At 38.1% G+C, this 27911-nt stretch overlaps 1 protein-coding gene across 5 annotated transcripts in view; it reads right to left on the bottom strand.

Moving 5' to 3' along the window:
- Positions 1-27911, bottom strand: part of FRMD3 (FERM domain containing 3) — a 144526-nt gene that overhangs the window by 15474 nt on the left and 101141 nt on the right. For all 5 annotated transcript variants that reach the window (XM_068176545.1, XM_068176546.1, XM_068176548.1 and 2 more), the window contains 8 exons: positions 21839-21936; positions 20038-20161; positions 9274-9361; positions 7499-7587; positions 5242-5305; positions 4156-4244; positions 834-908; positions 206-274 (listed from right to left, as the gene is read on the bottom strand). In XM_068176545.1, the coding sequence (XP_068032646.1) occupies positions 206-274; positions 834-908; positions 4156-4244; positions 5242-5305; positions 7499-7587; positions 9274-9361; positions 20038-20161; positions 21839-21936 (696 nt within the window). The remainder of the gene's footprint in view (positions 1-205; positions 275-833; positions 909-4155; positions 4245-5241; positions 5306-7498; positions 7588-9273; positions 9362-20037; positions 20162-21838; positions 21937-27911) is intronic.

Here is a 27911-nt window from a genome sequence, read left to right as displayed (position 1 = left end):
AGCACAATTAGGTTCTCCTTTATAGGAGACATTTGTCTGAATTTTGTAGCATTGTCAGACATATATTTCTTAAGGCTTGCATGCGTAATTGTGGAAGCTCAGAATGACAGCCATTGCAACTGATAGAAAAGGAAGGAGAATATTTCTGTAGAAAGCAATAATCCTCCCTAGTCCTTAAATTTTAATACTGAATGTGCAGACATACCTGTGAACTTCAGGAGGTTCCCTCTGGATTTTAGAGCTTGCTTCCATAACCTCTTTGGCTACTTTTCCACTGCATTAAAAGATGAAATGAATATTCAAATAAATACTAAAATACATACCAAGAACTACATAAAGGTAGACAATTAAGTTACATTAAAAAAATAAAATAAAGGGGAAAAAATTGCAATAAAGTATATACATAATGTCCCAGAATAAAATTGTGCTGACTACTTGCCCACAAAGCTACTAAAGAAAAAACAACTTTTTGTAGTAGAATACCACGGGTTGAACTGGACTGCCTCTTTATCTCACACATGGTTCAGAGCTGCCCAGCTGCAGGGGGCATAAGAACTCTGCACTAGTCACACATCCTAATTTTTACAGAAGCTACACCAAAAGTGAAGCTATCTGTTGGTGGAACTACTCTTGACAGAAAAGTCTGTGTGAAAACTCCTACTTATTTTTTAAGTGACACTAGAAAAGGCAACGGGAAGACTTACAAATTTTTATGTCAGCTAGGCATGAACAACCCTTCAGCAGTAACAGCTCTGAATTTGCCATGAGTAATTACTTCCATTTTCTTACTTCCTGAAATGATTTACCATGAATGAGAAACAGCAAACACCCACCTATATCGAAATCTACTGCCTTTAAAAAATATCTTGCTGCTGGACATTGTCTTGATCTGACTGGACTTTGCATATCTTGAAAAAAAATAACAGAGGCTGTTACCTTTTCAAGGACATAATAAGCAAAAATGAGCAAGGCAAACTACAAGCTTTGTTATTTTTATACCATAAAGTAATATTCAAAAAATGAGCTTTTCAACTTTTTTAAGGCCTTTATACAAACTAGACAATGAAGCACACATAAAATTATTCAGACAACACAGAACAAATGATTTTCATGAAAACAAGAAAGTTAAACGCAGACACTTGCTGCATCACTATGAATTTTCATTCCCAGGATGAAGGAAAAAGCATGGTATACCAAAGGCTCTGGGATGTGTGCCCTAACACCAGCTTGTTTGTGGGAAAATATGGCTATTTTTGCCTTTCCATTAGGAAAACAAAGAAATAATAAAGATAACAACTTGTCTCCTGAAGTAGGTGCTTCTCCAATATCTGTATTCAGTCAACTTCTTAGTAGCCTACATCATATCCTACTGCTTCTCTATAATCAACAAGTACACAGCAAACTTTTATCTTTACAAAAAAGACCACAGAAGAGTACCTCACGTGCCATTTCCTTGATGTTCTCTTGAAAAATGGTAAATTGATTTTGTACAGAGTCTCTAATCCCAGACCCTAGTAAACAACTGTCCATGATTAGTGTCTGCTTGAATAATTGCAAGTGACCCCTGAACCTGTATCAAGACAGGACTAAAGCTGTGTTTTTCAAAACATGTCACATCATCATGACATTCCCTTAAATTCCAAGTCTTAAACTCATCTAGGAAGAGGAGAGGACCAAATTTAATTAAGGCAAAGTGTCATTGCCCTGAATTATTTACACAATCTGACAATGTCTACTTTAATCTTATTAGAATATCTTGCTGGTATTATACAGAACTTAAACAAATGGGAATTATCTAATGCTGTTAAGTAACAGTCCCCACTGTACAACTCTATTTCTCTGAAATGTGCGGAAACATTTCCTCTTTCAAAACTACTATCTTAAGGCATTACTTGTAGATAGTTTTGGCTTCAGATTAATGTTTGAAGGATTATCGTTATTCTTCTGCATTCTGCATATTAAACATTACAATTTTCCAATCTACTGTTCATCTCCCTATCCATTAAGTAACATTACCAATCTTCATTTTAGTAAAGAAGTCCTCTTGAAAGACCCACCAAAATTGAAACAGGTGGGCATATCTTTAAGCAATCATTATTAAGGAAAAATCCCACTCCATAAAGTAATTTGGAAAGTAGAAAAATAGATGAGAGAAACAGCACTGAACACACCAAGGACAGAGAAGAACAAGGGGGAGGAGGTGCTCCAGGTGTCAGAGCAGATTCTACCAATGGAGAAAACTGTGGAGAAGGAGTCTGTCCCTCTGTAGCCAAATACAGAACAGATATCCTCACTGCAGCCCATGGAAGACCCTGCAACAAGCCAACATGCTCTGAAGAAAGCTGCAGTCCATGAAGAGCTCATACATGACCTGGCTCCAGGCAGGCATTGTGGCCCATGGAGAGGAACACAAGATGCAGCAGGTATATCCTGAAGGACTGCAAGCCCATGGGAAGGACCCATGCTTGAGGAGTTCATGAAGGAGACTGGAGTACAGGAAGAGTGTAAGAAGGAAGGAGCAGCAGAGAGGAACTGCCATCTCCATTCCCCATCTCCCTGAGCTGCTCAGGACAAGGAGGACATAAAGGAGTCAGAAATGAAGGAGTAAAGGTGATCCTGGACTGAAACAGGGGAAGGGTGGTTTTAGTTCTGTCTGTTGACAAATTGAAATAGAGTGAAAACGTTAAAAAGAAATTAAATTAAACTTCTGCAAGTCAAGTCTATTTTGCTTGTGACAGTAATTGGTAAGCAATCTTATCCTAAACTATAGGCTATTTTTCATACCTTTTCCTCTTGACCTGCTGAGTAGAGGGAGTGAAAGAGCAGTTGGGTAGGCATCTGGCATTTAGCCAAGATCAAACCCCCTAAACAATGTATTTGTGACCAAAACCCAAATAGTTAATATTACAGCCATTTCACAACAAGAGCAGAGAGGTGATATTCCTGTGAGTCTCCCTGAGACATTTTTACATGGAGCTAATTTCTACGCAAAGAAAGTAATTTGTCTTCTTTAGGGGGAAATCATCTCCCGTTCCCTATTTATTTCTTGTAACATGAAATGAAACTACTCAAATACCGTGCAGTATTTTCCTGCTTAAATCTACTTACAACAGAAAATTCTTCCAGATAAACTTCAAATTAGTCTTTAATTATAGACTATATTTAGGCTTGATATAGTCTCAAGCACAGTAAATGTTGACATAGAGAATTAACAAATTAATTTCACCAGCTCTTACTTCCTGTTTCTTTTTTCTATCCAACTGAATATATCAGTTGGATAGAGTATATATTATTGTATCACTGTTAAAACTAAAGAGAGTCTCTTCTCCAAATTAAAGCAAGTCATTAACATTCAGGTTAGAAGATACATTTTTCCTACTTCATTTTTATTTACCCTTACAGCAGCCCCCTGTTGTGGCTATGTACCAACACAGAAACAGTAATATTTATAAAATACATGAGAGACTGTAAGGAAACCCCAAGTAGCAAGAATAAACGCTACATGCCTAGAGGGAAGCATCAATAAACAGATCTAACAAAGTCAATGGAGGGCAGAAAGAATGCAGAGACGTTATTAATGAGGAATTACTATTAGGTTCTCTTTCAGGAAATAGGGAGGTAGATAGTATTCTTTTTTTTGTCACTTTACAGGCTTTTTATGTATAACAAGATCACAGGTATCTTTCAAAAAAGAACATTTTCTTTTCTTCCTTAAATCATTAAAGAGAACTGTTTATTTTTCAATCAACTCTTACTAAACCTTGGATTTCAAGTGGAAGAACAATTACCTCCTGTCAGAATAGCCCAGAGAATCAAGCATGACAGATTTTTTCCTTCATTCTCAATATATTCCACAGCAGGGCTAAGATTAACAGCTGTGTTCCCAGATGCAAGTGCAGTACTCTGTCCATCCAGTATCTCACTACAGAGCAGCAAAATCATTGTGCTGGAGCCAAAACCCTACTGTCTCATTTAGATTTTAAACAATTTCTAATACTGGCTTGAAGTGAAATAATATTCCCCATTAACTGTGTATTTTTTATTTACATTTTGCCTGCTGTTAGTTAAATGAAACATTTCACAATGAACAATCTTCCACTCACATGCACTTGTTTTTTTGCTTTTAATATAGATAATGACTTCAGGCATACATACTTGTAAAAAGCCTGGTTCTCCACCCCACACTTCCAAAGATGCTTGCAGGCTGCTGGTGTAGAGGTATGGAATGACAGCACAGCCTTCTTCTAAGTGTAAGGAAAAGAAACCAAATGAAAGCAGTGAAAATATTGAATTCTCAGCGATTGAAATAGCATCACCTTTAACCAGATACACTGAAGACCAAGTTTTCCTGTGTAGTGTAAATCTGTGGCTCACCTACAGATGTACAATCCATACATAGATGATACTTAAACTACCCAAGCAATTTTTCCAGAAATAAAAACAGATGCTTCAAGGGGGGAAGAAAGAGCATATGTACAAGTGGCCTTTAAAACAACCATATAACTGGTCAAAATCAAATGAGGGAAATCTCTGTGTTCAGTATTCTACATCACACAGATGCTGCACTACTTACCACCCACCTCTTGCTCCTCCCTACTATGTGACGTCCTGCCATCAAAATTTCCTTGCAACCACACAAATAATCCTGATACCTCTGGCATTATTTCCTTCCTTCACCTCCATTCAAAACCATAACCTTAGACTCTATCACTCTGATCTAGGGAAAGAACTGATCATAACATGCTGTAGGCAAAAGTCTCTAGGATTTCAATGACAACAGCCCAGTGATATGACCCCTAATTACATGAGACACACTCTAACATTTTCAGCTCACCAAGATTTGAGGATGGGATTGTAATTATCAAAAAAATACCTCACATCGATCCAGGTATCAAAGCTTACTTGAATTTGCAATCATACACAGACATCTTCTATACTTTAGAGTGGGTGAGTAAAGCTTTAGCACTTAAAAATAAATTAAAGCTTGACTCCAAAGGCGTCCAAAACCACGAACAATCCACATAGCACAGCGTGACTATTAAGCAAGAAATGTCTCAACCCCTTGCAAATTAGACATTTTCAAAAATTACTCACATTCATTCATATTTTATATTTTAGTTACAATATTAAGTACAATTATTGATTATTTAGTGGTTTGTTTATTAAAAAAATATGTCATGTCTTATACAAATACAGAATCTTAATCAAATACAGAAGTTCTGTAAAAATATTAAACACAACCTCTTTCTGAGCTCCAAACACATAAAATGTCTTCCCTTCAAATTTTTGTTTATAGACATCACACCTAGAAAGAGAAAAAATATTTAAGTATAGGAAAAAAAATGATAGATCTACAAGTAAGAATAGTAACTACCATGTACATTTTCCTGATTACCAAAGTCAAGCAGGCAATCAAATGACAAAAGCCCTCTACAGGCCTTACAAGATTTATGGTAAAATTATTTATTAGTTTAATTTTTTAAAAGAACACAAGCCCAGAGTATTTCTTTTACATCCTTATGTACCTTTAAAGAATTAACTTTGTCTGCTGGAAAGTGAAGAGGAAATTAAACGTAGACAGAGGCTTATGTTTATATTATATTTATGGCACAGTTTGTAATTCTTCTTACATCTAAAAATCTTACAATGTCTATTGTAATTAAATTGAGGGAAAGATAATGTTCTTTTCTCTATACTTATTTATCTGAGTCTTCATATCACACATTGTAGTAACAGACTACTTATTACAGAACACAACAAGAAGAAAGTGTTTAGCAGCATTTGTTATAGATAGGCTTTTTGAATTGCAAAATCTGTATCAAAAATTTAATTTAATCAAGGTTCAGTGCTCAATCTTCATATGGCATAACAGTGCACCATAAAAATGCAATGTCATGTAATGGAAATTTTGTCATTACCAGAGTTAAAATGGAGCCAATACTGTTTTTGATAAATTTTGAAAATTTTTGATAAATTTTGGATGTCAGAGTTGAAACAGGAATAATATTGGAGGTAAGGACAATACTATACCTGAAACTTTATAACAAGAGTTTTCCTTTTACATGAGAAAACCAAAAATCATTAAGAAAGCTTTTACATTGAAAAGAAAATCTCAGATACAAATTTGGGTTTTTATTGCGTAGTGCAAATTTCAGCTAAAATTAGTTACAGCTACTAGCTCTCATTTCTAGGCCTCTGAAATGGATGAAGCAGTACATAGTGTTCAGATAAAACTCACCAGACTGACCTTTCAGCCTCTACTGTGACTCTGAAAGTTTATTGGCTTCTCCTCCATCACTGCATTATTTTTTAGCTGGTTTACATATTAATGCACTTAATAAGTATGCCTAGATCACCAAGAGGACGCATTATCCTCAAGTAACATGAGAAGCTAAATGCTGTGAGATTCATTTCCCACAGTATGGTGGGCACATGCTTGGCAAGTGCTACTCTCTCCTCAGTGTGCCATGGACTGACATTGCTGTTAGGTTTTCCTTGTGCCAAAACCACAAACCATTGAAATACTGTGACCGCAACTACCTGCAATTAACCCTGGGGAAACTGTACTGTAAATCCACTATTGCAAATGGATGGCTTTTGATAGGCATGTCCCCAGAGCTCCACAGGGAACTCAATTGTATGGACAGGACTATGCTAATTTTACACTCTGAGGATTTCAGGTTATTCAACACTCAGGGAAGTTTCTACAGTTTCTTGATCCCACAAGACAGGCTGAGAGCTCAGAGATGGAACAGTCATACCTAAGTAACTGTTGCTGGCATGCATATAGCAGTGGGCTAAAATGAGATTATCAATGTCTAAGCATGACTGGTCACTTTGCACCGCACTGCTGAGAGTGTGGCAAGCTGCTCTTAACATCATCTGCAGGAGCTCAGTTTTACCTCTTCATCAAATGTGGCTGACTGAAGCTAGCAAATTAAGTCCAGGAGTTCAAATAAAAGCAAAACCAGACAAAACCAGGACAACTGCACAAGTGCCCATTTCTTAAAAAAAGAGACTAAAAAAAAAAAAATTCAAAGGCATTCTCACCTCCATCTCCTCTGCTTACCAAATAAGTTGTTTTATAGTTTTCAAATTGAGAGTAATTAAATGAGGAAACTGCAAAATTTCCAAAAGTCAAATAAAGATTAAGGTAGACTCTCTGCCAATAAACCTCACTGGAGATTTATAGCATAGCTGAAAAATCAACTTAGTTTCAGCATTTGTAAATTATGTAGACTAATGAACCCTGTGGAATAATTTTCACTGGGAGTTGAATGAGACCAAATTGTTGTTGTTAATGTTATTGTTATTGTTATTGTTGTAGTTGTAGTTGTTGTTATCTAAAATCCTTTAAAACAGAAATATAATGGGGCAGGAGAGCTAATATTCACATGGTTCTCCTCAAAGACAACAAATGCAGGTGAAGATTGTAGGAAGAGAAGACACAGGAGAACATAAGCTTATTTATTAAAATATTCTTACATCTTATGCTTACCATTTTAATAAATGAATTCTTTTATTCCCCTGGAAAACTACAAATCCTGCAGCTGTGAATCCTAAAAATGTAGTTGTACCAAATGAGTCCTTGAAAGAGAAAAAGAAACATAACAACATAACTTTCCCCTCATCCAATGAGATATTTCTTACTGAGATATTTCTTACTGATTTCTTACCAATAGCATAAATTGTTACTGCATTCTAGATTACCTTTATTTTGTTTTCCTCTTCAAAAAAAATTTTGCCTTCAAAATGTACACTTCTAAAGGAAAGGACAGCCCTTCCAATAAAGACCTCATTTTTTTTTCTAGGCATTTGAGTAACAGTATCTTATGCTTTGTTTACAATTACCTATAGTTGATAACAACAGGGACTCCTTTGGTAGACTTACCAAATTAATTGAAAATGTATTTCTATGTATATCCTCTTACTATAAGGAGTAACTATAAAGCAGGGATTCATATCTGCTTCAACTATGATATTTTTTAGGATTTCACAATACATTCTTCCTCTGCAAGGTGTTGTGTTGGAAATACTGCTGACAGTAAACTTTATTATGCCTTATGTCTTACCAACAAAGTAAAGGGGAACAGAAACAGGGATGGCTCTGGAGCAGCAGCCACAGCACTGAAAGAAACATGTCATAAGGAATCTGCAAAGAACCTTGTTTTGAGGTTCACTTCCAGAAGACAGACAAATCTTCCTTAGGCATGGGTGATGAACCTCTGATTGCCCCCACACTACAAGCCCTGCCACACAGGTAAAGAAGTAATTCTGAGCCAGTTATGCCTCAGTTTCTGAGATGCCTTTTGAAAATCTGCAGTATAGTTTCAAAGTAAAGTTTACTACATCACTGACTTCACTAAACTCTGAACCAGACCCTGTCTTTCACACAGGAAAGTGTGAAACTGACAAAGTATATACAAAATCTATGTATCTATACAAAAATCTATATATCTATACAAAAATCTACCTATACAAAATCTATCTATACATATATATGTATATACAGTTTTGTGTTAGAGCTGACTACTTAAGGATGATCACCACCAGAACAAGTAACTAAATAGTACTGTGGTCCCAGCAGAAGAGAATACATGAGCCAAAGCAAAAGCAGCAGTTAAAACACACAGCAAGTCAGTCTAAAAATAAACACCGCAGAAGATACAGATACAACCAAATAATTAAAAATGCACGCATACAAGATATCAGAACTGGTAGTTAAAATCACCTTCTTACAGAGGACCATAAAATAAAAAAGTGGAAAGTGAGAATGGGAGGTGAGTTTTCGTCCTTGTACATTTGGCTTGCTGTTCTTCCTAAGATTTCCATATTTTGATGGTGTTTGAAAAACTGATCTGGCATGGACTGTCAATGTTTTGCATTTTCTTGTCAAAATAATGGTGAATCCTGAAAATCTTGGCAAATAAAAAGTATTTTATACCTGGAGTAATTAAAAGAAACCTTTGCACTAAATGCAAAGAACTTATGGACTATTATCAGAGCTTATGTCATTGCAATCTACTAGATTCTCCTGTGATGTTCTTCTGCTTCCTCTGGAGAGACACTTTTTTTGACTGATGCAGAAATGTTAACCAGTCAGTGTTCTTCCAAGGCTTAAGCACAATATGTAGTTCCAGGGCAGCTTTTTTAGAAATAGCTCCCTATTTGTGCCTGGATAAAAAACAGAGCTAAATCAATTCCATTACTAGCTTTTAACTAAATGTTAGTAAAAAGAACATTTTATTAAAAGTTAGTAAAAAGAACTGTTACCTTGCAAGGATGAGGATCAACACCATAAGTTTCCAAAGAATTTGCTTTAAGAAGCAAGTTAAATTCAGCAACAGCTGGGCTCTGACCTCTGAAATTACAAAAGAAAGAGGAGTTTGACAGCAAAAAGAAATAGGAGAAAAAGACTTATTGGCTGGAGAATTTAAATACCTAAAGACAGAGGAAAGGAAAGTTTCAAACTTTCAAACATTCTAACTATTTCAACCATGTTTTGTTTGTAATAAAAAGACAGAAAACTTTTCACATCTTTTCTTCTGCTGAATTGTACATTGCCTAATGTTTTCATGTAAATTTTGATTTTTTTTTATAAATCCTGAGATAACAACAACAGAATTATCTCATATTTTGAAAATAATTCTTGTCTTTTGATATACCCTCACGTCAGCCTGATTCTGAAATAAACCTCAGCATCTTTTTTCCACAAACTCTTGCTCCCTATTTCATTTAAAAGGACTGTGAAGATTAACAAACATTCCTTCCAGTGCAGGGTATAAACACGGCAATCATATTACACTGCCTACTCAGATGTATGTCTAATTATAGCCATGCCTCCTACCAACATGACAGCTCAGAATCTGTCAGCATTTCCATTTATACACCCCTATTTTTAGGGTGTCTATAATCAACAGCGAATATACACTAAAGCCTGAAATGTGGCATGAAGACTTGGGGTCTAGAGTAAGTTTTATCTGATATTTGATAACTACTGCCATTACAACAAGATCTAACACAGATTTACAATGCCCATTTGAAAGTGAACTGTTTAAAGTATTATTTCATTTCTGTATCTGTATGACTAGAGTACATGATTTTGAAAGATAATACGGTTTTATGATAATGAACAGTGCCTAGGACCTTTAGAAAGCCAGACCTCATAAATACTTTCCATGCAAATAATTTTTTAAAAAATCTAAAAAAAATAATAAGAGCCTTAAACAAATTTTCAAGGAGCACAGTGATACTCATACTTTATTCTGCCCCTGAATTTTTTGTGAGTCTAGCCTCACACTGTGAATTGTACATAGGAATTAACAGTTAATACTTCATTGTATATTGTTGTAGCATAATTTCCCTGAAAGCCTGTTACTCTCCATCAGGTAGAAACCAAAAAGCATTGACATATGATATCCAGCATCTGACCCAAAGTTTAGTTTAACAATTAAAACAACATCTAGCATGCTTGTGGACATCAAATCCTATTTTGAACATAACAGGATGATGACCTGTGGCAATGTAAGTGTCAATAACCATTTCTGTTACAAAGTTCTAAAATTGCTTATTTTTACTTTACTGTAGTCAATCCCATAATATTTCTTCGGTTTCTTCAGTATTTATTTGACTCTACACAACATTCACTGTATTTTAGACCACATTTTTGTGAATCTTTTATTTCTAAATTGCAAAAAAACTATTAGAGAGGAAGTGGCCATCTTTGTCTTTCCTGTTTCAGCCTCTTTCTCACTACTTGCCAGTGGGGAAGAGCATGTATTAAGTGGAACACCAGAAATTACAAATGCATATTTACACAGCTCATAGTTAAGGAGAAAGCAGCACAAAAGCAGCAATCAAAACAAAAATGCTTATTTTTTCACTAAGTTTTTTGGTAGCTCTAATAAGCTTTTACTCAATTTTAAATACTACTAAATCACAACTTTATATGTCATCACAACTGTAAGACCATAAATTACTCCTAAAAAACCAACAATTTTATTTCATGTACCAGTCAATTGCATTTGACAGAAATAATTAACTAGTTTGACCTAAATTACTTTGAATAGTTATGCTGCATAATGAAAAGCCAAACAAATAGTTTGGTTGCTTATTAGATATTGGGCCTTAAAAAACTAAAGGATTAAAAACCACCTTTTTTAATCCACCTTTATTTGCTGGTAAAAAGGATAGTCAATCTTCTGGTTTCAATGGACCAACAAGTAGCAAGTAGTTTGCAACAATGCAGTTTGGGGAGTTGGCATATTGAAATGGGAAAAAAACCTCAACTTGCTACTACTGTTAAAGAGACATAAAAGAATTATCAGGCTCCCCTCCCATATAGCCTCTGCAACTATGATGATGTTGTGCACATCAAGTGAAACAAGCTGTAGTATTTGGGGGAAAAAAAGCAGAAGACATAGACAAATTTGATCCTATCTGATTAGAGACTAATCAAATGGCTATAGTGCAAAGCCTTGAAAGAACATCACAAAGCAAAAGAGTCAAGGACAATGTCAAATGGAAAAATCATCATTCATCTCTTATCAAAGGATTAACCTTTAAGCCTTGATAATATGCTTTTCATGTGTAACTTAATAATGAAATCTTTCTTACTAAATAAAAATATAACTGTAACAAATCCTATCAGCAAAGTCAACTTTTTTTTTATCAATCACTGTTCTCACACTAGATATGCCTTTGATTTGCTTTGTTAAAATGCCTTTAAGCTTTCTATATGCAACTAACAGCCTTCCACAAGAATTTATAGTGTACTTATTTAAGCAAGTGTTTTAAAGTGGAAAAATGGGGAATATTTAGGCAATATATATTTGCTTTTTTTGGAACTCAGTACTCTCAGGAAATCCAGGTCTCGGTGCATATATTGCTTTTGACTTCATTTTTCAGTATTAATTAATATATCATATATCTTAAGGGAAAGAGATATTATCTTTCTGTATGTTGCAGGCACTACAGCATCCATCTGTTGCATGGCAAAGATATTGAACAGGACCAAAAAAAGAAACTACTACTCAGAAAAGTTTCTGCATACCATACAAATTACAAAAAGTGGATCATTTGTGAAATTAGAGTTCCACAGCCATTAGCTATGAATTAATTATTCAACCTCTAAGAATCAATCAATCCAAAAGCTCCTAATAAAATTTTAATGAACCAAATACTTCAAAAGAACATTCGGAAGCATGCAACACACTCTGTTTTAACTTGAGGTTCATGAGAAGTATGCACTAGAGGATGTAAAAGCTTGATTCATTGTCCAAAGGGCAAGGAAGCTCAACAGGGAATAACTTCCAGGGTGTGTCACAGTGATGGTCTACTTGCTTCACTCACTGCCAATACCAATTCATTCTAGAAGTTTCTCCCCTTCATACCTTTCCTTTGATGTATCTGTTACATACTAAAGTCGTAAATCTTAGTGCAAGTTAAGGATGAAATAGCACATGATTGAGCATTAACTCCTTTTGACAAAGAAGACCATGTAGCAAAAACAGCAAAGAAAAAGAATTTTCAATGCTATTCTCGTCCCCTTGGTTCCTGAGTGCCATTAGTCATATAATTAGATTTGTCTTCTCTGGTTCTCTTACTGACTTATAAAGTGCTGTGAGATACTACTATTAACAAACTAGTAATAATAACAATTACAGTCCACCCTTTTGCCTCATCTCTATGTTAAGAAAATGTACTTGCTGCAGAATACAATCGCAATACTTTCCTAAAGTATGTCCTATCTATGTTTAATTTCTGGACATTTGGGGTTTGTAAGGTGTATGAATGTCTTTTAATAAACAACACATAAATATGTACCTAATGGTCTGGCCTCTAGAGACATTACATATTCACCTCCATGCAAACCAGGGACACCAGAAATATTTAAACACAGGCTCAGTCTCATCAGCCACTCTTTGCCCTGCCCTGCAATCTTGGACATATTTCACAGTGATCTCAGGAGAGACAACAGTAACAACTTCAAGAAATTCAATATGCTTGCTGTTACAACAGTAACAACTTCAAGAAATTCAATATGCTTGCTGTTATAACCCAGAGCTTGTAGAGAACATCTCCCAACAGAACTGAGATACCCAGGGTTCCTTTTAACCTAAAATTATGCCAGAATTCTGCTAAAGAATCAGTACACTTAGCTGCACTATACACTGAACACAAAATTGCTCACCACATGAATAATCTTTTGCTGTTGCATCTTTACATCATTTTACATGTATCTGAGACTCCAATTGTTATGAAATTACAGTGCTAATGGTCCTGATCAGCTTTTACTTTAAGGTCAGAATATTTTGGCAGATAGTGGATATGTTTTTAAATAAAGTCTTTTTGCTACTATTTTTAGTCACAATAATGGTGCTATGTGGCATTGAGATAAACCTGCTATGATTGCTAATGTTTTAGCTGTAGTGGAAAAAATAGCACAGTGGTGGTGATAATCTCAAAGAAAAGCAATAAATGATGACATTGGTAAATTAAATTGCATTGTAGGCTGTAGTTCAGCTTATCAGAATAATATGGCCAGCCTAAGCACATTGCTCAAGCAGCAGTGCAGCTCCCCAGGAAATGCCCAGTCTGGCACTGGCAGAGGAAAGCCTTTAAATGGACCTGTATATGGAAAGAAACATTATCATCTAGGAAGTAAATGAATTGCTGAAGATTGCTGAAATATACTAAACTTAGAAAGCTGCAGAACACTTAAATATAAATTTTAACTTTTACTGCAAAGTTGTTTTTCTCCCGGACAAACAGAATCCCAGTAAAACCCAAATAACCACTTTAAAACAATAATCAAACTCTTTTACCAAGTCTATCAAATACATGCATGCTGTGATGGTATGTGCCACTTACATAACTCCTTCTACCAGAACATTTCAAATTACTTGTGTGCCTTCAGAGATCAGACTGAGATGGTGTCTCTGAAGTCTGTGTTCAGACATTTGTATTTCATAAATTGATGCAGTGGCACAGACAGCTTTAAGTGCATTCAAAGACAGAACACATTTGCAGAAGAGATGCAGTTTTAATTAACCTAATATTAATTTAAAATATATTCCCATGATACAGAGAAATCTACTAAGCTTTCTAGTTTTATTATCAGAGTAGATCAATACTTCTGGTCCAGACACATCTAGCCTATAAAGCCTTCTCCAAACAGAGAAGAGGTGAGCAGGGAGGAGGGTGGCAGAGGAAAGAGTTCCTTCCAGCTGATGAAGAAATCTGTACATTTTAAAATTTCACATAGACATCTGAAGATATCAGTGTGTTAAGTATGCAGAACCTGAATCCAAACCTCACCATGAGACAGGTAACAACTATCATGATAAAAACAATGACGTTTGCAGATCATGATTATGACCACTCTTCCCAGGGAATACAGAAGTAAAAAAAAGCAGTGCATGCACGAGTGCACATATACACACAAAAAATCTCTCCTAAAGCTAAAAAATTATCAATGTTGTCATATATTTTACAGCCTTTTCATCTCAAGTAGATTATCATTTCTACTGAATACTCCCTGGAATTATATAATAAGAAAAATCCCATGTATTGATATATCTTTTCCATTTTTCAAAAGAGAATGGGAAAGACAACTCTTTTGTCTGTGAAGTTCCTTTCTCCAGATTACTGCTACAACTGCCTCTTCCATTAAACTTCCACTCAGGGAAAGCAGTGCCTCACCATAAAGCTTCTGGAAATATTCTCTGTACCATGCAAATATTAATCAAACAAAACAACATCTTGCTCTTACTATTTTCTAGTTAGTGAAACCAGAATTACAAGAATAGTTCTATGATTTGAATTCGTTTTAAGCTCACTTCTGTCAGAACAGATATGGTTCGGAAGAAAAAAGCTTTGAGAAAATCAGTGCACATGGAATGCTTCAGGGAAAGGACTAGGTGACTACATTCCAACCATCTCTCTGATTCATCCAGATTAAAACTGATACGAATTCTGGGAAAATGTAACAGAATAGAAACAAATTATTCACCTATTACACCACATACAATGATGTTTTGATACTTAGAGGATTAGTTCTTTTTCAAGCAGTGATAGTGGCCAACATATGGCCTGATAGATAAATCTAAATTACTTCACTGAGAAACTCAGGCAGGATGCGATACCAAAGCTGAAATGAAGAGGACACTGGACTCAGTCCTCCAAAGTCCTCAGTATATTTTGAATAACAGGAACTAAAAAGATTTTTGGTCCTGAGGCCTGGAAAGCACTTATCCCTGCAGTAGCCCAAGCCCTACTCTTTTCCAGACATCCCCCTCAGCTGCACACAAAACTCAACAGATCCTTGATCCCCAGATAAGTGGCTTCTGTTTCCTGTAACATGACTTGCAAGTTTTGGAGCATACTGTCTGTCCTTTCAATTGAATTCCCTTAGTGTATACGAGGCTGTTAGATACCAAAGTGATTAAGGTACTACTAGAAGCTCAATTTAAAGTGTACATGAGCGGGCCATGAGCATTACCCATAAAACTATATAATATGCACTTTTCATTGTAAGAAGCACTTAAATGAAGCAAATCCACCTTATTCTGGACTAGCTAAACTGAAATTTAGTTTTAGTGCCTTTTTTAATGTATTCAATGTATGCTGAATTTCAATGTATACAGCATGCAAGAAGTTGTTTAATATTGAATGAAATTATATTAACACCCACAAAGAAAAGCATTTTCTAGCAACCACTGCCAAGTCTTTTAGGACAGCCTTCCAGATTGTATTCAGACAGTAACATTTATAGTTATGCTTGCCAGTGGCTCCACTGATAGCTGCACAAGACCTGGAGAGCCGCACCGGTGGAGACTGGGATATCCTGTGCTCCTGCTGGCACCAGTGTAAAAGCCACATGGGAGCTGATGGGATGGCTAAGGGAACACACTAAGAGTCAAAAGAGACAGGAAATTGAAACACGCTTAAATCCTCACTGAGTAGTTAAAATGTAGATGATGCAGCAAAGGATAAAAATGTTATATGCATTTCAAAACAAATTCAAACAACACTTCTCATTTAGCTTGGATCAAAGACAAACATTAATTTGCTACTCTGGTTTTCAAGAAAATACTCCCTTTAATGGTTTCTGAGATAGTTATTATCGGAAAATGGCAGTGATTTCACACCCTCAGAGGAAAATTTTCTTCTCCCAAAAGACAGTCTTTCACATATGATTCCTGCAAAGCATTTGATATACAAAGTAGAGACAAAAGCCTATTCAGTAACACTCAGGTATCTTAAGTCTGCATCCACATTGGCCATTCAAGGGAATAAAAAAACCCTTGTATTTACCTATATGAGTTCATCACTGAAAACAGGCATTTGAATAGGTTATGTATCTTTGAAAAAGTAAATATTTGTAGGGGGCTTTCAGGTAAATTCAAGGCTTTTTACATAACATTTCCATAAATATGTGGTGCAATATTTCATATCAGAACTAAAAATGGAATACTGTTTTTCAGATGGCATAGAAAAATATTTGATTTTCAACCAGTGAGTTCTTTTTAAAAAATGAAAAAAACAAATACTCCCACTCCCACCCCACAACCAACCAAAAAAAAACAACAAAAAAAACCAAAAAACCAAAACCACACAAAAACAAAACAAAACAAAACCAAAAAAAAAAAAACCAGAAGAAAAACCCTACCAAAGCATTAGTACTATAAACAGAAATTCCTTTATTAGAGATGTATGTCAATATTTCCCTCTAGAAATCTCTGTATTTCCTGGTGCCTTGCCTCTTGGAGCTCTGGCTGAAAGGTATCTTTTCAAAATTAGGGAAATTTATCGGAGTAAAAGACTCTGTTAAAGGACATAAGACGTGTTAACTTCATTAGATATTAAGTTCATTAGAAGGTATTTTTTTCTTCTGCCTTTTATCTTGTTCTGTAGCTCCCCCTTCCTTAATGAGGAAAGAATAATTAATTAAAATTCACAAGACAATCACAACTCAACAAACCTGCCATGAATTTGTGTCTGTCACATTTATATTTCTGCAATTAAGTGCAACAGAAAGTCACATAATGGATTATATTTTGTTAAATCCAGTGATGATCTCATAACCAAAACCAATAAGAAATAATTACACCCTGTCATATATCTGCTTTAAGTAATTAAAAAAGGCTTCTAAATAACACCCAGTGAAGTCACTGGAAGCTGTCACAGTACCATACTGTTGCTTCTGAGACACTCCCCTCTTGATCTTCATGCTCCTTTCTAAAGCTAAATTCTTCCATCCTTCTGTAGAACAGAAGAAAAGGCGGGACCAATAAGCAGGTCTTAAGGATGTTGACACAGGATTCAGAGAAATGGCTTCTTCCAAGCCCCAAGGCTTTGGTGATATGGGAGCCTACCTCTGGAGAGAGATGTCATCATCTTTGCTTGTGAAAAAAACAAAGAATCTGGATCACAGAGCTGAAACAGAGGTCACAATTCTGGAGGCAGATGAATGGCAGCTGGATTAAAAAGGCTCTCAGTCTCATCTGTCCTTCTCACATGTTATTTGTCAGCTGTCAGCTGACATTTCACTTGAGTATCTTGTAAGAAAAGACCTGAGGAATCCCTTGCAACTCTTAAAAATACTCACTGAGCAGCACAATATTAATAGTTATCAGAAAATTTGACTTTCTGAAGAAAGCATTGAAACACATGTGCTAAGCAATGCCAGAGAGAAGCCCATTTTTTCCTGCAATTTTTTTCAGTTAGTTATACCAGTGATAATCTAGCACTGGAACCCTCTCTGTATAGTTCATTATATGTCAGATATGTTTTATTAATTTGTACTGCTAGAATAGAGATCCATGGAATTAAATATCCATAAAAAGGTAAAACTTCCATGACTGGCAAATGTAAGATGCAAAAAATGTTAGAGGATGATAATTTTGGGGAAGACAAAGAGCAGCAGTGGGAAATTACCAAATAGCAGCTACCCAGACAGCTCTGAAACTGCCTTTATTCTGTGATAAGAGACAAATAGGTAAGGCACACAAGATGCTGACATAAGGAAAGAAAACAGAAAACAAAGATAGCAGTTCTTGATGGCTGCAAAGAGCTACAAGCCACTGAGCCCAAAATTCATAATATACAAATTGGTAAAATATAGAATAGAAAGCAAATAAAGGAATATATAAGTGGAATATATGAGACGAATTCTGCTATAAATCATAGTTATGCCTCAAACACCTCCTGTTTGGTTTTTTGGGGTTTTTTTTGGTTTTGTTTTTTGTTTGTTTGTTTGTTTTTTGTAGGAACCAGCAGATCCACAAGCAAAAGAAGTCAGCTTGATACCACCTGATTTCCAAAATACAATAATGAATGGTGTCCCTTGACAAGACTACTGAAGAAATTCAGGGACATTCTCATGTGCTGAGCAACCACTGATGGGAGGAATTCAGGACCTGGAGAATCCCAGAGGGACCTGTGTGAATGTTTATAACATTTACTGTCACAGGATCAGACAGATTACACCAACAGGAAAGGGGATTTAAAAGATGAGCTAAAAATGTGTCTGGTTATTCAGAACAGGAGATGATTGCATTCACAAAGGATGTGCAGAATTATACATACATAAAAAAGCAAACCAACACAGAAAAATACATCTTCCTAGTGTTACCAAATATAAAACCCACCAGCACTGGCCCACCAGCTTTCCTTCTATTCTCCTAACTTTAAGTAAAGCACGAGCCTGTTCTTGAACGACTGAATTTATCAGACTTTTCAATAGCACCTTGGCTTAACTGATGAAATATCTCGTTTTTAAAGGTTGAATTTATCCTTTGGAATTCTGTAGACACTGTATGGAAAAATACTGACAGTAAAAGAAGTTATTCTTATTTTAAAATGTTGTTTCTATGTACAGTGCAGGCTGAACTGCTTTAAAAAATGTTAGATATAAACAATTTAAAACATCATTTCACTGAAAGAAATAAAAAGAAAGTATATAGGTTTCAGAAAAAAAAAAGAGAAGACATGTTAATACTGGCACACTTATTGTCATGAGTGTTGAACTTTACTTGAAAAATATATTTTACAGGCTTTTAGAAATAAAAAGCATTTTAAACTTTAACTCTCCTGAAAAGGAATTTTTCTCCTTTCTGTGCATATGTTGAAATATGAAAACAGAACACAGGGTAAGCAAGTGCAAAGGGCCTTGTAATATTTCAATTAAAAAGTTTTTCTAGTTTATGTAATTAATAACTTGATTTCATTTGATTTTCTGCACATCCTGTGCCTTCCCCCATATTCTGAGGACCATCCTCAACTAAGCAAGATGCCAAGGGCCTCTTATAATCTCCCTCTAGACACTCTGCATGTCATTCACTGACAACCCTGAAGAGGGTACAGTTGCACAGCTCACTGCTCCTTCTCTCCTGAAACTCATTTAACCTACTTCTCTCCTGAAACTCGTTTAACTTAAAAAACCAAACGATTGACTAATCCGTTTTCTCCTTTGCCTTCTGTTACAGTACTAAAAGTTCAGGACAGAAAAAAGAGCATGCAGAGAGTTTTGGATCTCACCTCCTTAGTCTTCCAAGGAAGTTACTTAAATACATTTCTGTGCAATTCACCACTATGTTAACCACCTACAGATAAAATAACCTAATTATAATTTCAGTCAGGTCAATATCTACCAGGAATTTTAGAATCACACTACAGACAGAAATTTCTGAGCAAAAAATGTGTGCTACCTAAATGAAAGATGTTATTCCACTAATCAACTAGAGCAGCTCTAATCAACTAGAGCTGTTCCCAATAACCAGACCTACATTTCAAGCAAATGAAGTCTAAATTACCAGCAGTCATGCAGGAATCAACTATGATTAATGAAGGTTAACAGGCAAAGAAAACCCCCTAAGCTGAAACCACATTTTCAAATACAGACTATCATACAGCATGTTGGTAGAGCTTCTATTATAATTCATGGAACAAACCTTCCTAAGTTAACATGTGCTACTTGGAAACAGATAAAAGTATTTCTTAGCTGTCTCTTTACCAAACAGAATTATAAATTACCTGAATTCATTTTTATGCATTTCAGCTATTTTCTTGTCAAGCTTTTGTGACTGCTTGGGAAAAATCTTAAAGTCGCTGATGTAATTCTCTGGGTGTTCATCAGGATCATAATCACCAAGCTCAGCTGAACATATCCAAAACACAAAACAAAACAGAAAAATTGAATTGCAACATTAATTAACAGGGAAAGAAGTCAGTAAATGTACTGTAATTCAAGGTACTTCCACACTCAGTAAAAATCCAGTATATCTCAAGAAAGGCTTCTTTGAGGAATTTATAGTTAACTGAAAGAAGAAAAACCTTATACCTGTCATTTCAATCAATGAGTTTCAAGAGAAGTTCAATGCCTTATTAACTACTGCATTAATTAGCAATACTGAACTATTTTCTGTGGCAGAAAATGCTCTGTAAAACAGAAGTATCGGCAATGTTCCTCTTTGAGTATACATTTTTCTGGTACCAGGCAGATCTAAAATAATGGATTCCTGATTCTCCCCCTTTTTCACATTATTTATCTACACTGGCATGGACTGGTCCTAATTCTGTTCTGGCAAAGAAACACAGGCCACAATGTTAATCAAGGTACCAGGCAGAACTTGATTCCTCTTCTAAAAGATGTGTCACTTAGGGACACAAACCTGACATTTGGTGTTCTAATTTCTGAATGAGACACATTTAATTAGTGCTGGGCTCATTTTTGGTTTGTGTGGTGTCATATTTTAGTTAAATGGTATGCTCTGTCTCAACCCTGGAAAATGTACGGTTTATTCCAAGCCTGTGATCCTCCCCTGCAGTATCCTGTGTCTGTAATCCCATTGGCTCAATCTGTTCTGCGCCCACTTTGAATCTCCCTGTTCAGTGTGCTGGGGGGACGGTTCGCTCTCTCTCTTCGCCGGCTCTCCTGGCCGCTGCCCTCTCAGCCCCTCTCTCCCCCTCCCCTTTTCCCCCCTTTCCCCCCCTCTCCCTCAGAAACCATGCTGCCTCCCGGGGGTAGGACCCCCAATAACCCCTCATCTAATGAGCACCCTCAGAAGCCGTGTGGAGTCTCCTTGCCTGCCTGCTGCTACCAGCGAACTCACTGCCTAGGGGGCTCCCCGGGGACACCCCCGGGTGGTTCCCCCCCCCCCCCGAAATGTGCCGCTCCAGGTTTGGATACACTGCCTTCTAATGCATTAAGAGCTTCGTTCACCTTACGGCAGAATAAAGGGAACTTTCACACACATGGTTTCCCTAATCAGACATAGATAGATGATTATTCCTTTCTGTAGAATTCAAGACATCTATCTGAATTTGGTCCTAAGGAAATGATGGAGAGAGAGAGAGGGAAAATAAAAAAAAAAAAAAATTAGGGAAAATTAACTGAAATTTCTTTCCCCTTGAATTACATCCTCTATTTTTGTCAGAGATTCCATCATCATACAGGTCTTCTTTAACATAACAAAGGGCATCAAATTACACTTTTTCATGCTTACTTTGAATGGAACAGGCTGCATTTCCATTCAGGATTCAGAAAGGACTTTTTCTCTTTTGGTTAAGTGGAATCTAACAATGATGCCATACTTCTTTACTAAAATACCAAGATAACGTATTTGGTTTAATTTTTTTAAGCTCCACTTCATTGGTTAACTGGCTGAATTATTTACAATGCTTCACAGTGCAAGTCAATACAGGGAAACAGTACAACAACAACAACAACAACAACAAGTTACTGCTATCTGTAGTCACACAAGTTTTGCATTGCTTATTTGATAGAACCAACATATGAGTGAAGTATTTAAAGAAGCTTGCTGTTCATACTTACCTTGGACTATACAGGCACCCAAGTAGGCAGCATCAGAAAAGGAACACAGCAAACGGCCATGGAAAATATCCCTTTTTATTTGTAGATATAAGAGGTATCTGAAATATAATTTAAAAAATTAAGAAACAATGTTCTATGTTTTTGTAACAGATGTAACATATCAGTGTGAAACCAGCTGTGGAACTATTTTGTATCTTCTTGTTATTTCAAATGGCAGGAAAAGGAGGCAAAACACAACCACAAGAAAAAAATAGAGGTAAATAGATTTTTTTTTCAATAACACTGAAATAATAAGAGCAAAAATAACAAAACCTCACATTAAATGTCATAGAACATGTTTTATTTAAAATATATCTACTACAATGCTCATTAATAATGTGAAATAAATTCTGGCAATGTAAGCTTGTTTGAGCACCCCTGATCTCATTATATACAAGTTTACACAAGGAAATCTTTCTCTTTGTGTAGGCAAAATAGTGGAGATTTTTTCTTCTTCTGGTTTTGGGGTTTTTTTGGTTTTTTGGGGGTGTTATGTGTAATAGGCATAATTTGCACCTATAAAGTGATATATGAGTAGGAGTTTTTATATAAAATATGGACACAAAGCAAACGGACCAGGGCAAGGGGGGCTGCCTCATGTATGTCGAAACCATTGTAGACAAGGCTTCATTTACCAGTTAATACATGTGGCTCGCTCGGAGATGGGCTGTTTCTTGAGATAATCTAGGAACTCCCAGGCGATGATTGTACCCATCATTGATGTGCATTGCTTCCCAGACCTTAGATTGTTCAACCCGGCACAGAGAAAAGAGACTTTATGAATATGTCGGACTTTGAATGGATATAAAAGGCTGATCACCAAAATCCCGGGCTCAATCAAAATAAACTGTATAAAAACTGCTCGTGGAGAACGGATGGGGTGAAGCATAGGAGACCCTCTGCTAGAGTGGTTAGACCTGTGTCTCACCCAGCATCAGTCCTGGGTTTGGCACTGTCCTTTGTGGGTGGCTCAGATAGAATTTGATCTTTATAATAAAAATTAATTTTTTTTCTTTTTTTAATTTGGCTGGGTCAATTTTTACCTATAACAATCTTGGTGACCCTGATGTGATCTGATTTAGGCCATCCAAGGGTTCCCTACCCTCGGTCCGGGCAGCGCCCTTCTGATTTCAGCAGCCAGACAGGATCGGGGAAACCTGCGGAACCAATCAGATTCCGAACTAAAAGCCAAAAGGAAAGCCAGAATCAGAAAGGGATAAACGGGCCCAGAGCTCTTGGATATTCAGAGTCAGAACCTCCAAAGCTGCAGCAACAACTTTTTCACTCATAAAAATCTATGTGCACGAAGAATCCACACGGGAAAAAGGACCATAAGTATCGCGTGGTTGAGTGGGGTGTGACTTGACGTGTGTGTGAGACATGACACTGTCACGGGGCGAGAGCAGACCACAAAAATCGCAGTTCCACTATCCCACAAGGGACGTGGTCGATTATGGGGGAAGCGCGTGAAACTGGGTGAACTCACATCACATAATAAAGCCTGCAACTCAAAGGGGGATTCAGGGGTTCAGTCACGGGAGGACTGGAGGAGGAAGGAGCGTTCTCGGATACTCGAGAATAGGAAAACCCCTTCAACCTGAGACTTGGGAGTCTGGGAAAGAAAAGGTAAGAGAGATCATTTTTATCAGCCAAAAATCCACAGATCAGTTCACTGTGTGGCTAGTAGGCTGATAAGACTCAGTCAGGAGAAGACCAAGTCACACATGCAGCGATGGCCGGTTGGTTCTGGAGTCATTTTCGGAGTGCAACACAAAGGTACGGTAAGGAAACTTTAGAGATGGGATAAAAGAAAAGTAAGATTCAGGGAAAAACCCAAGAGAAACTGGGGAAGTTGAACAAGGGGAAAAGGGACGGGGTGCCTGAAATTCTGAGAGAAAGCCCCTTGGGATGGATGTTAGAACATTGGGAGGAATGTCCTGCAAGGCAGAGAAAGCTAAAGGAAAAGAAGATCTATTATTGTGTGGAAGTATTGTGGGGGGTGAGGCTGGAAATCGGTAAGTGCATGTTCTGGCCCATGTATGGCACGATTGATAGGAGAATGTGCCTAGCTTTATTTGACTATCTATACAGGGAAAGTGGGCTGGACAGTGAGGAAATGAAATACGCCAGGTTATGGGAATATGCCAGTACAAAGCTATTCCCAGTTAAGACCTCTGGCAACAAGGTAAGTCCTAGCAATGCCTGGGAACCCCTAGAGAATCTCCCACCACCATATCAGGTTCCTCCTCCTCAAGCACACGCCCCCATACCCACCTCCACAGCCCCCTCATCGCAACCCACATGGGCATCAGCACCGCCACTTAATTCACAGCCTTCGGCACTGGTGGTTTCGGATGTACCAGGACCTTCCCAATCCCATCTCCCCACAAAACACACGGGTGTCTTTAGCCACACACTTCACACTGGGGAATCCACATATCCTCCTGCCAGTAGAACCCTGTGGAAAACGAGGAGGGATAATACCGATGATAGTGAAGATGGCAGACTCAACTTCTACCCCCTAAGGGAAGTACCCACCGCTCCAGGAGTTATCGGATATGTAAACGTACCGATTAACACAGGGGATGTGAGAGCTTTTAAGAGGGAAATGGGAAAATTAATGGATGACCCTGTGGAAGTGGTGGAGAGGTTGGATGAGTTCTTGGGAAACAGCATTTATTCGTATGATGATATCACCGCTATACTAAGGTCTTTGTTCAATGCCGAAGAGCGGGATATGGTAAGACAGGCTGCTATAAAGGACTGGGAATTCAGGAACCCCCAGGATGGGAGTGGGCCCGCAAAATGGCCTGAACAGAGGCCACAGTGGAATGCCCAGGCGGAGGAGGACCGGCTTAAAATGATAGGACTGAGGAACATGGTAATACATGGTATCCGGGGGGCAGTGCCAAAAGGACAAAACATCCGTAAAGGATTGAGGGAGTGCCAAGGGAGGGACAAAATGCCCACCAAATGGCTAGAGAGGCTTAGAAAAAGCCTCCAAATGTATTCGGGGACGGATCTTAATTCTCCCGTTGGGGGAATTTTGTTAAAAACCCAATTTGTGGCCAAATCATGGGAGGATATTCGGAAGAAATTGGAGAAAATAGAAAATTGGCAAGAGAAAAGCCTGAAGGAGTTACTAAGGGAAGCCCAGGAGGTTTATATGAGATGAGAGGATGAGAAGCAAAAGGCACAGGCAAGGGTGTTGGTAGCGGCAGTCAGGGAGGCTCAAAAGCAGGAGCAAGTAAAAAACCCAGTGAAGGCAGCACAAGCTCATCGGGCCCAAGGAAAGCCAAAGAAGGACACAAGCAAACAGGTTAAGTGGCCCTGAGTGCTTCTTCTGCAAACAGAGGGGGCACTTTAAGAGAGAGTGCAAGAAAAGAATAAAGAATGAAACCATGTTTCAGGAGGATCAGAGGTGTCAGGGGCTCTATAATTTGGGGTCCAGAATACCCGGAGAGCCCTTGATAAAGTTAAAGGTAGGACCCCAGAAACAGGAGCTGGTTTTTTTTTGGTTGATTTGGGGACAGAAAGGACCACAGTCCAAAAACTGCCACCCGGGTGTACAAAAAGTAAAGATTCAATGGTAGTTATTGGGGCAAAAGGGGAACCCTTCAAGGTACCAGTGCTAAAGGATGTGGAAATAGCATCTGAAAATAAAATCTGTCTTGGGAATATTATTAGTAGAAGAAGCAGACTATAATTTATTGGGGCGGGACTTGATGGTAGTCCTAGGAATAAGTCTAATTGCACAGGATTCACAGCTCACAGTAAGTCTATATAAGTTAACTATTGAGGATGAAAAAGAAATAAATCCCAAGGTCTGGCACACCCAAGGGGAGGCGGGGAGGTTGGATATGGAACCCATACACATTGAAATTGAGAGGCTGGAGGATCCTAAATGGATCAAACAATATCCCATCCCCCTGAAAGGCAGAAGGGTATTAAAACCTATAATAGAAGACTTAATAAAGTAGGGCATGCTCGAGCCTTGTATGTCAAGGCATAATACCCCTATTCTGGTGGTGCAAAAATCAGATGGGAATTACCGGCTGGTGCAGGACCTGAGAGCAGTAAATCAGAGAACAAAAACTTTGTTCCCTGCAGTCTCAAACCCCTACACCTTGTTAAATAACATATCTCCAGAGGACACTTGGTATAGTGTCATAGATTTAAAGAATGCCTTCTGGACTTGTCCTTTAGCCAAGGAAAGTCAGGACTATTTTGCCTTCCATTGGGAAGATCCAGAGACAAAAAGAAAACAGCAGCTAAGGTGGACGACCCTGCCACAAGGGTTTGTGGATTCACCAAGTCTTTTTGGTCAGGCCCTTGAGAAACTATTAAGTGAATTTGTGTCAGTACAGGGGACAAAATTACTGCAATATGTGGATGACCTGCTGGTAGCCGGTCCCAAAGAGGATGATATAAGGGCTGTCACTATAGCTTTGTTAAATTTTCTGGGAGAGAAGGGGTTGAAGGTCTCAAAATCTAAACTAGAGTTCACAGAGCCTGAGGTGAAATACCTCAGACACTGGCTGACAAAAGGTAAAAAGAAATTAGACCCAGACAGGGTAGCAGGGATCCTCACCTTATCTCCACCACAAATGAAGAGGTAAGTCAGACAGCTACTGGGGCTCCTGGTTACTGCAGGCAATGGATTGAAGGTTACAGCGAGAAGGTAAGATTTCTTTATGAGAAGCTTACCACAGACAGGCTTAAGTGGACAAAACAGGATGAGGAGGGCTTCAAGGAATTAAAAGAAACCCTTATGGCAGCCAGTCGTGGTTTGACATGGAAGTGAATTCTTCCAGGAAGTTGGGTCAAACCAATCAGTAGTCAAATTTGGATATTGGCACCTAAAGTGGCCACTAAAGGTGTGGATACACCTCTGAGAACACAGGGGGTTAAAAGCAGGAACTCCCAAGAGCTTGCTCTTCTTTGGTTCCGGTCAGGGTGCTGTGCAGATCTCCCCTGCCCAGCCATGGGGCTGGGTGGGGGAGGGGAAGCCATGCGGCCTGGTCGAGGTGAGCCGAGGGGTAGAAGGACTGGAACCGAGCCAGCTCCTGTGGACGGAAGGGTGGAGAGAAGCGGAGATGTCTTTGTCATCCCCCCCCCAGGGGGAAGAGACAGAGAGTCTGGACGGCACCTGTAACTTTGCCGGCGCGGAGGAGAAGGAGGCAGGCGGGAAGGTGCCCAGCCTTGGCCTTGAGAATTGGCTGCTGGGCAGGGATATCAGCCGTCCAGGGAGTCTGAACTTTTAACCCTTTCCTGAGAAATGAAGGCTTTGTAAAATATTACTCCTCCTTGATTTGAAGTAGAAGAGAGACAGTCTGGGATCCGAGATGATGGAAGAAGAAATTCTTGAGTTGGAAGGAGATGATGGAGTGGCTTGTGGCTGGACTTTTCTTGTTAGCCATAGACTGAACCAAATTCTCCTGACAGAAGCTGCACTTAGCGGGGTGCGTTGGTGAGCCAAGAGACTTGTTTCAGTGATTACCAGCAGAAGAGTAGAGAGAACAGAGGAGAGTTGAAGAAGGTGGGGAGGAGCCCTCTGTCTTCGAGGAAGAAGAGGAGAAGAAGACCTCTGTTCTTGGACCCTCAGCCCCAGGGGAAAATGGGGGGGACTGTCGTCCAAAGATGAGAAACTGAACTGTTGTCTCTTTTGGTCCAAGGCAAAGCATCCTTAAAGGAGCCCTATGAGCAGTCTGTCCATGCACGGTGGTGAGAGCACTGTGACATGGAAAGGAGAGTGTCACCATGTCAGATTTTCTCCGGGTGGTTGCCATGTGTGACATGGAAACACAAAGGTGGCAGTTGTGTTTCCTGGGGGGTCTGTGGCACAGGAGAGACTCCTGTCTCCCTTGAAAGATTGAGTATTTGATTATCTGAAGGGTGGCAACTTGATCAGGATCCCGGGTGGTGTCTCACTGTTGAGTTTGTTTGGAAATTAGGTGGAAGGAGGAGGGGTGTTTCAGAAGGTCTTCATCCAGGATTTAGTGTTTGTAGTTTTTATAGTAGTAGTAGTTTAATA

The sequence above is a fragment of the Anomalospiza imberbis genome, chromosome Z (genome assembly GCF_031753505.1).
Source record: "Anomalospiza imberbis isolate Cuckoo-Finch-1a 21T00152 chromosome Z, ASM3175350v1, whole genome shotgun sequence".
Classification (NCBI taxonomy): domain Eukaryota; kingdom Metazoa; phylum Chordata; class Aves; order Passeriformes; family Viduidae; genus Anomalospiza; species Anomalospiza imberbis.
This window is presented reverse-complemented; position numbering and strand designations above follow the sequence as displayed.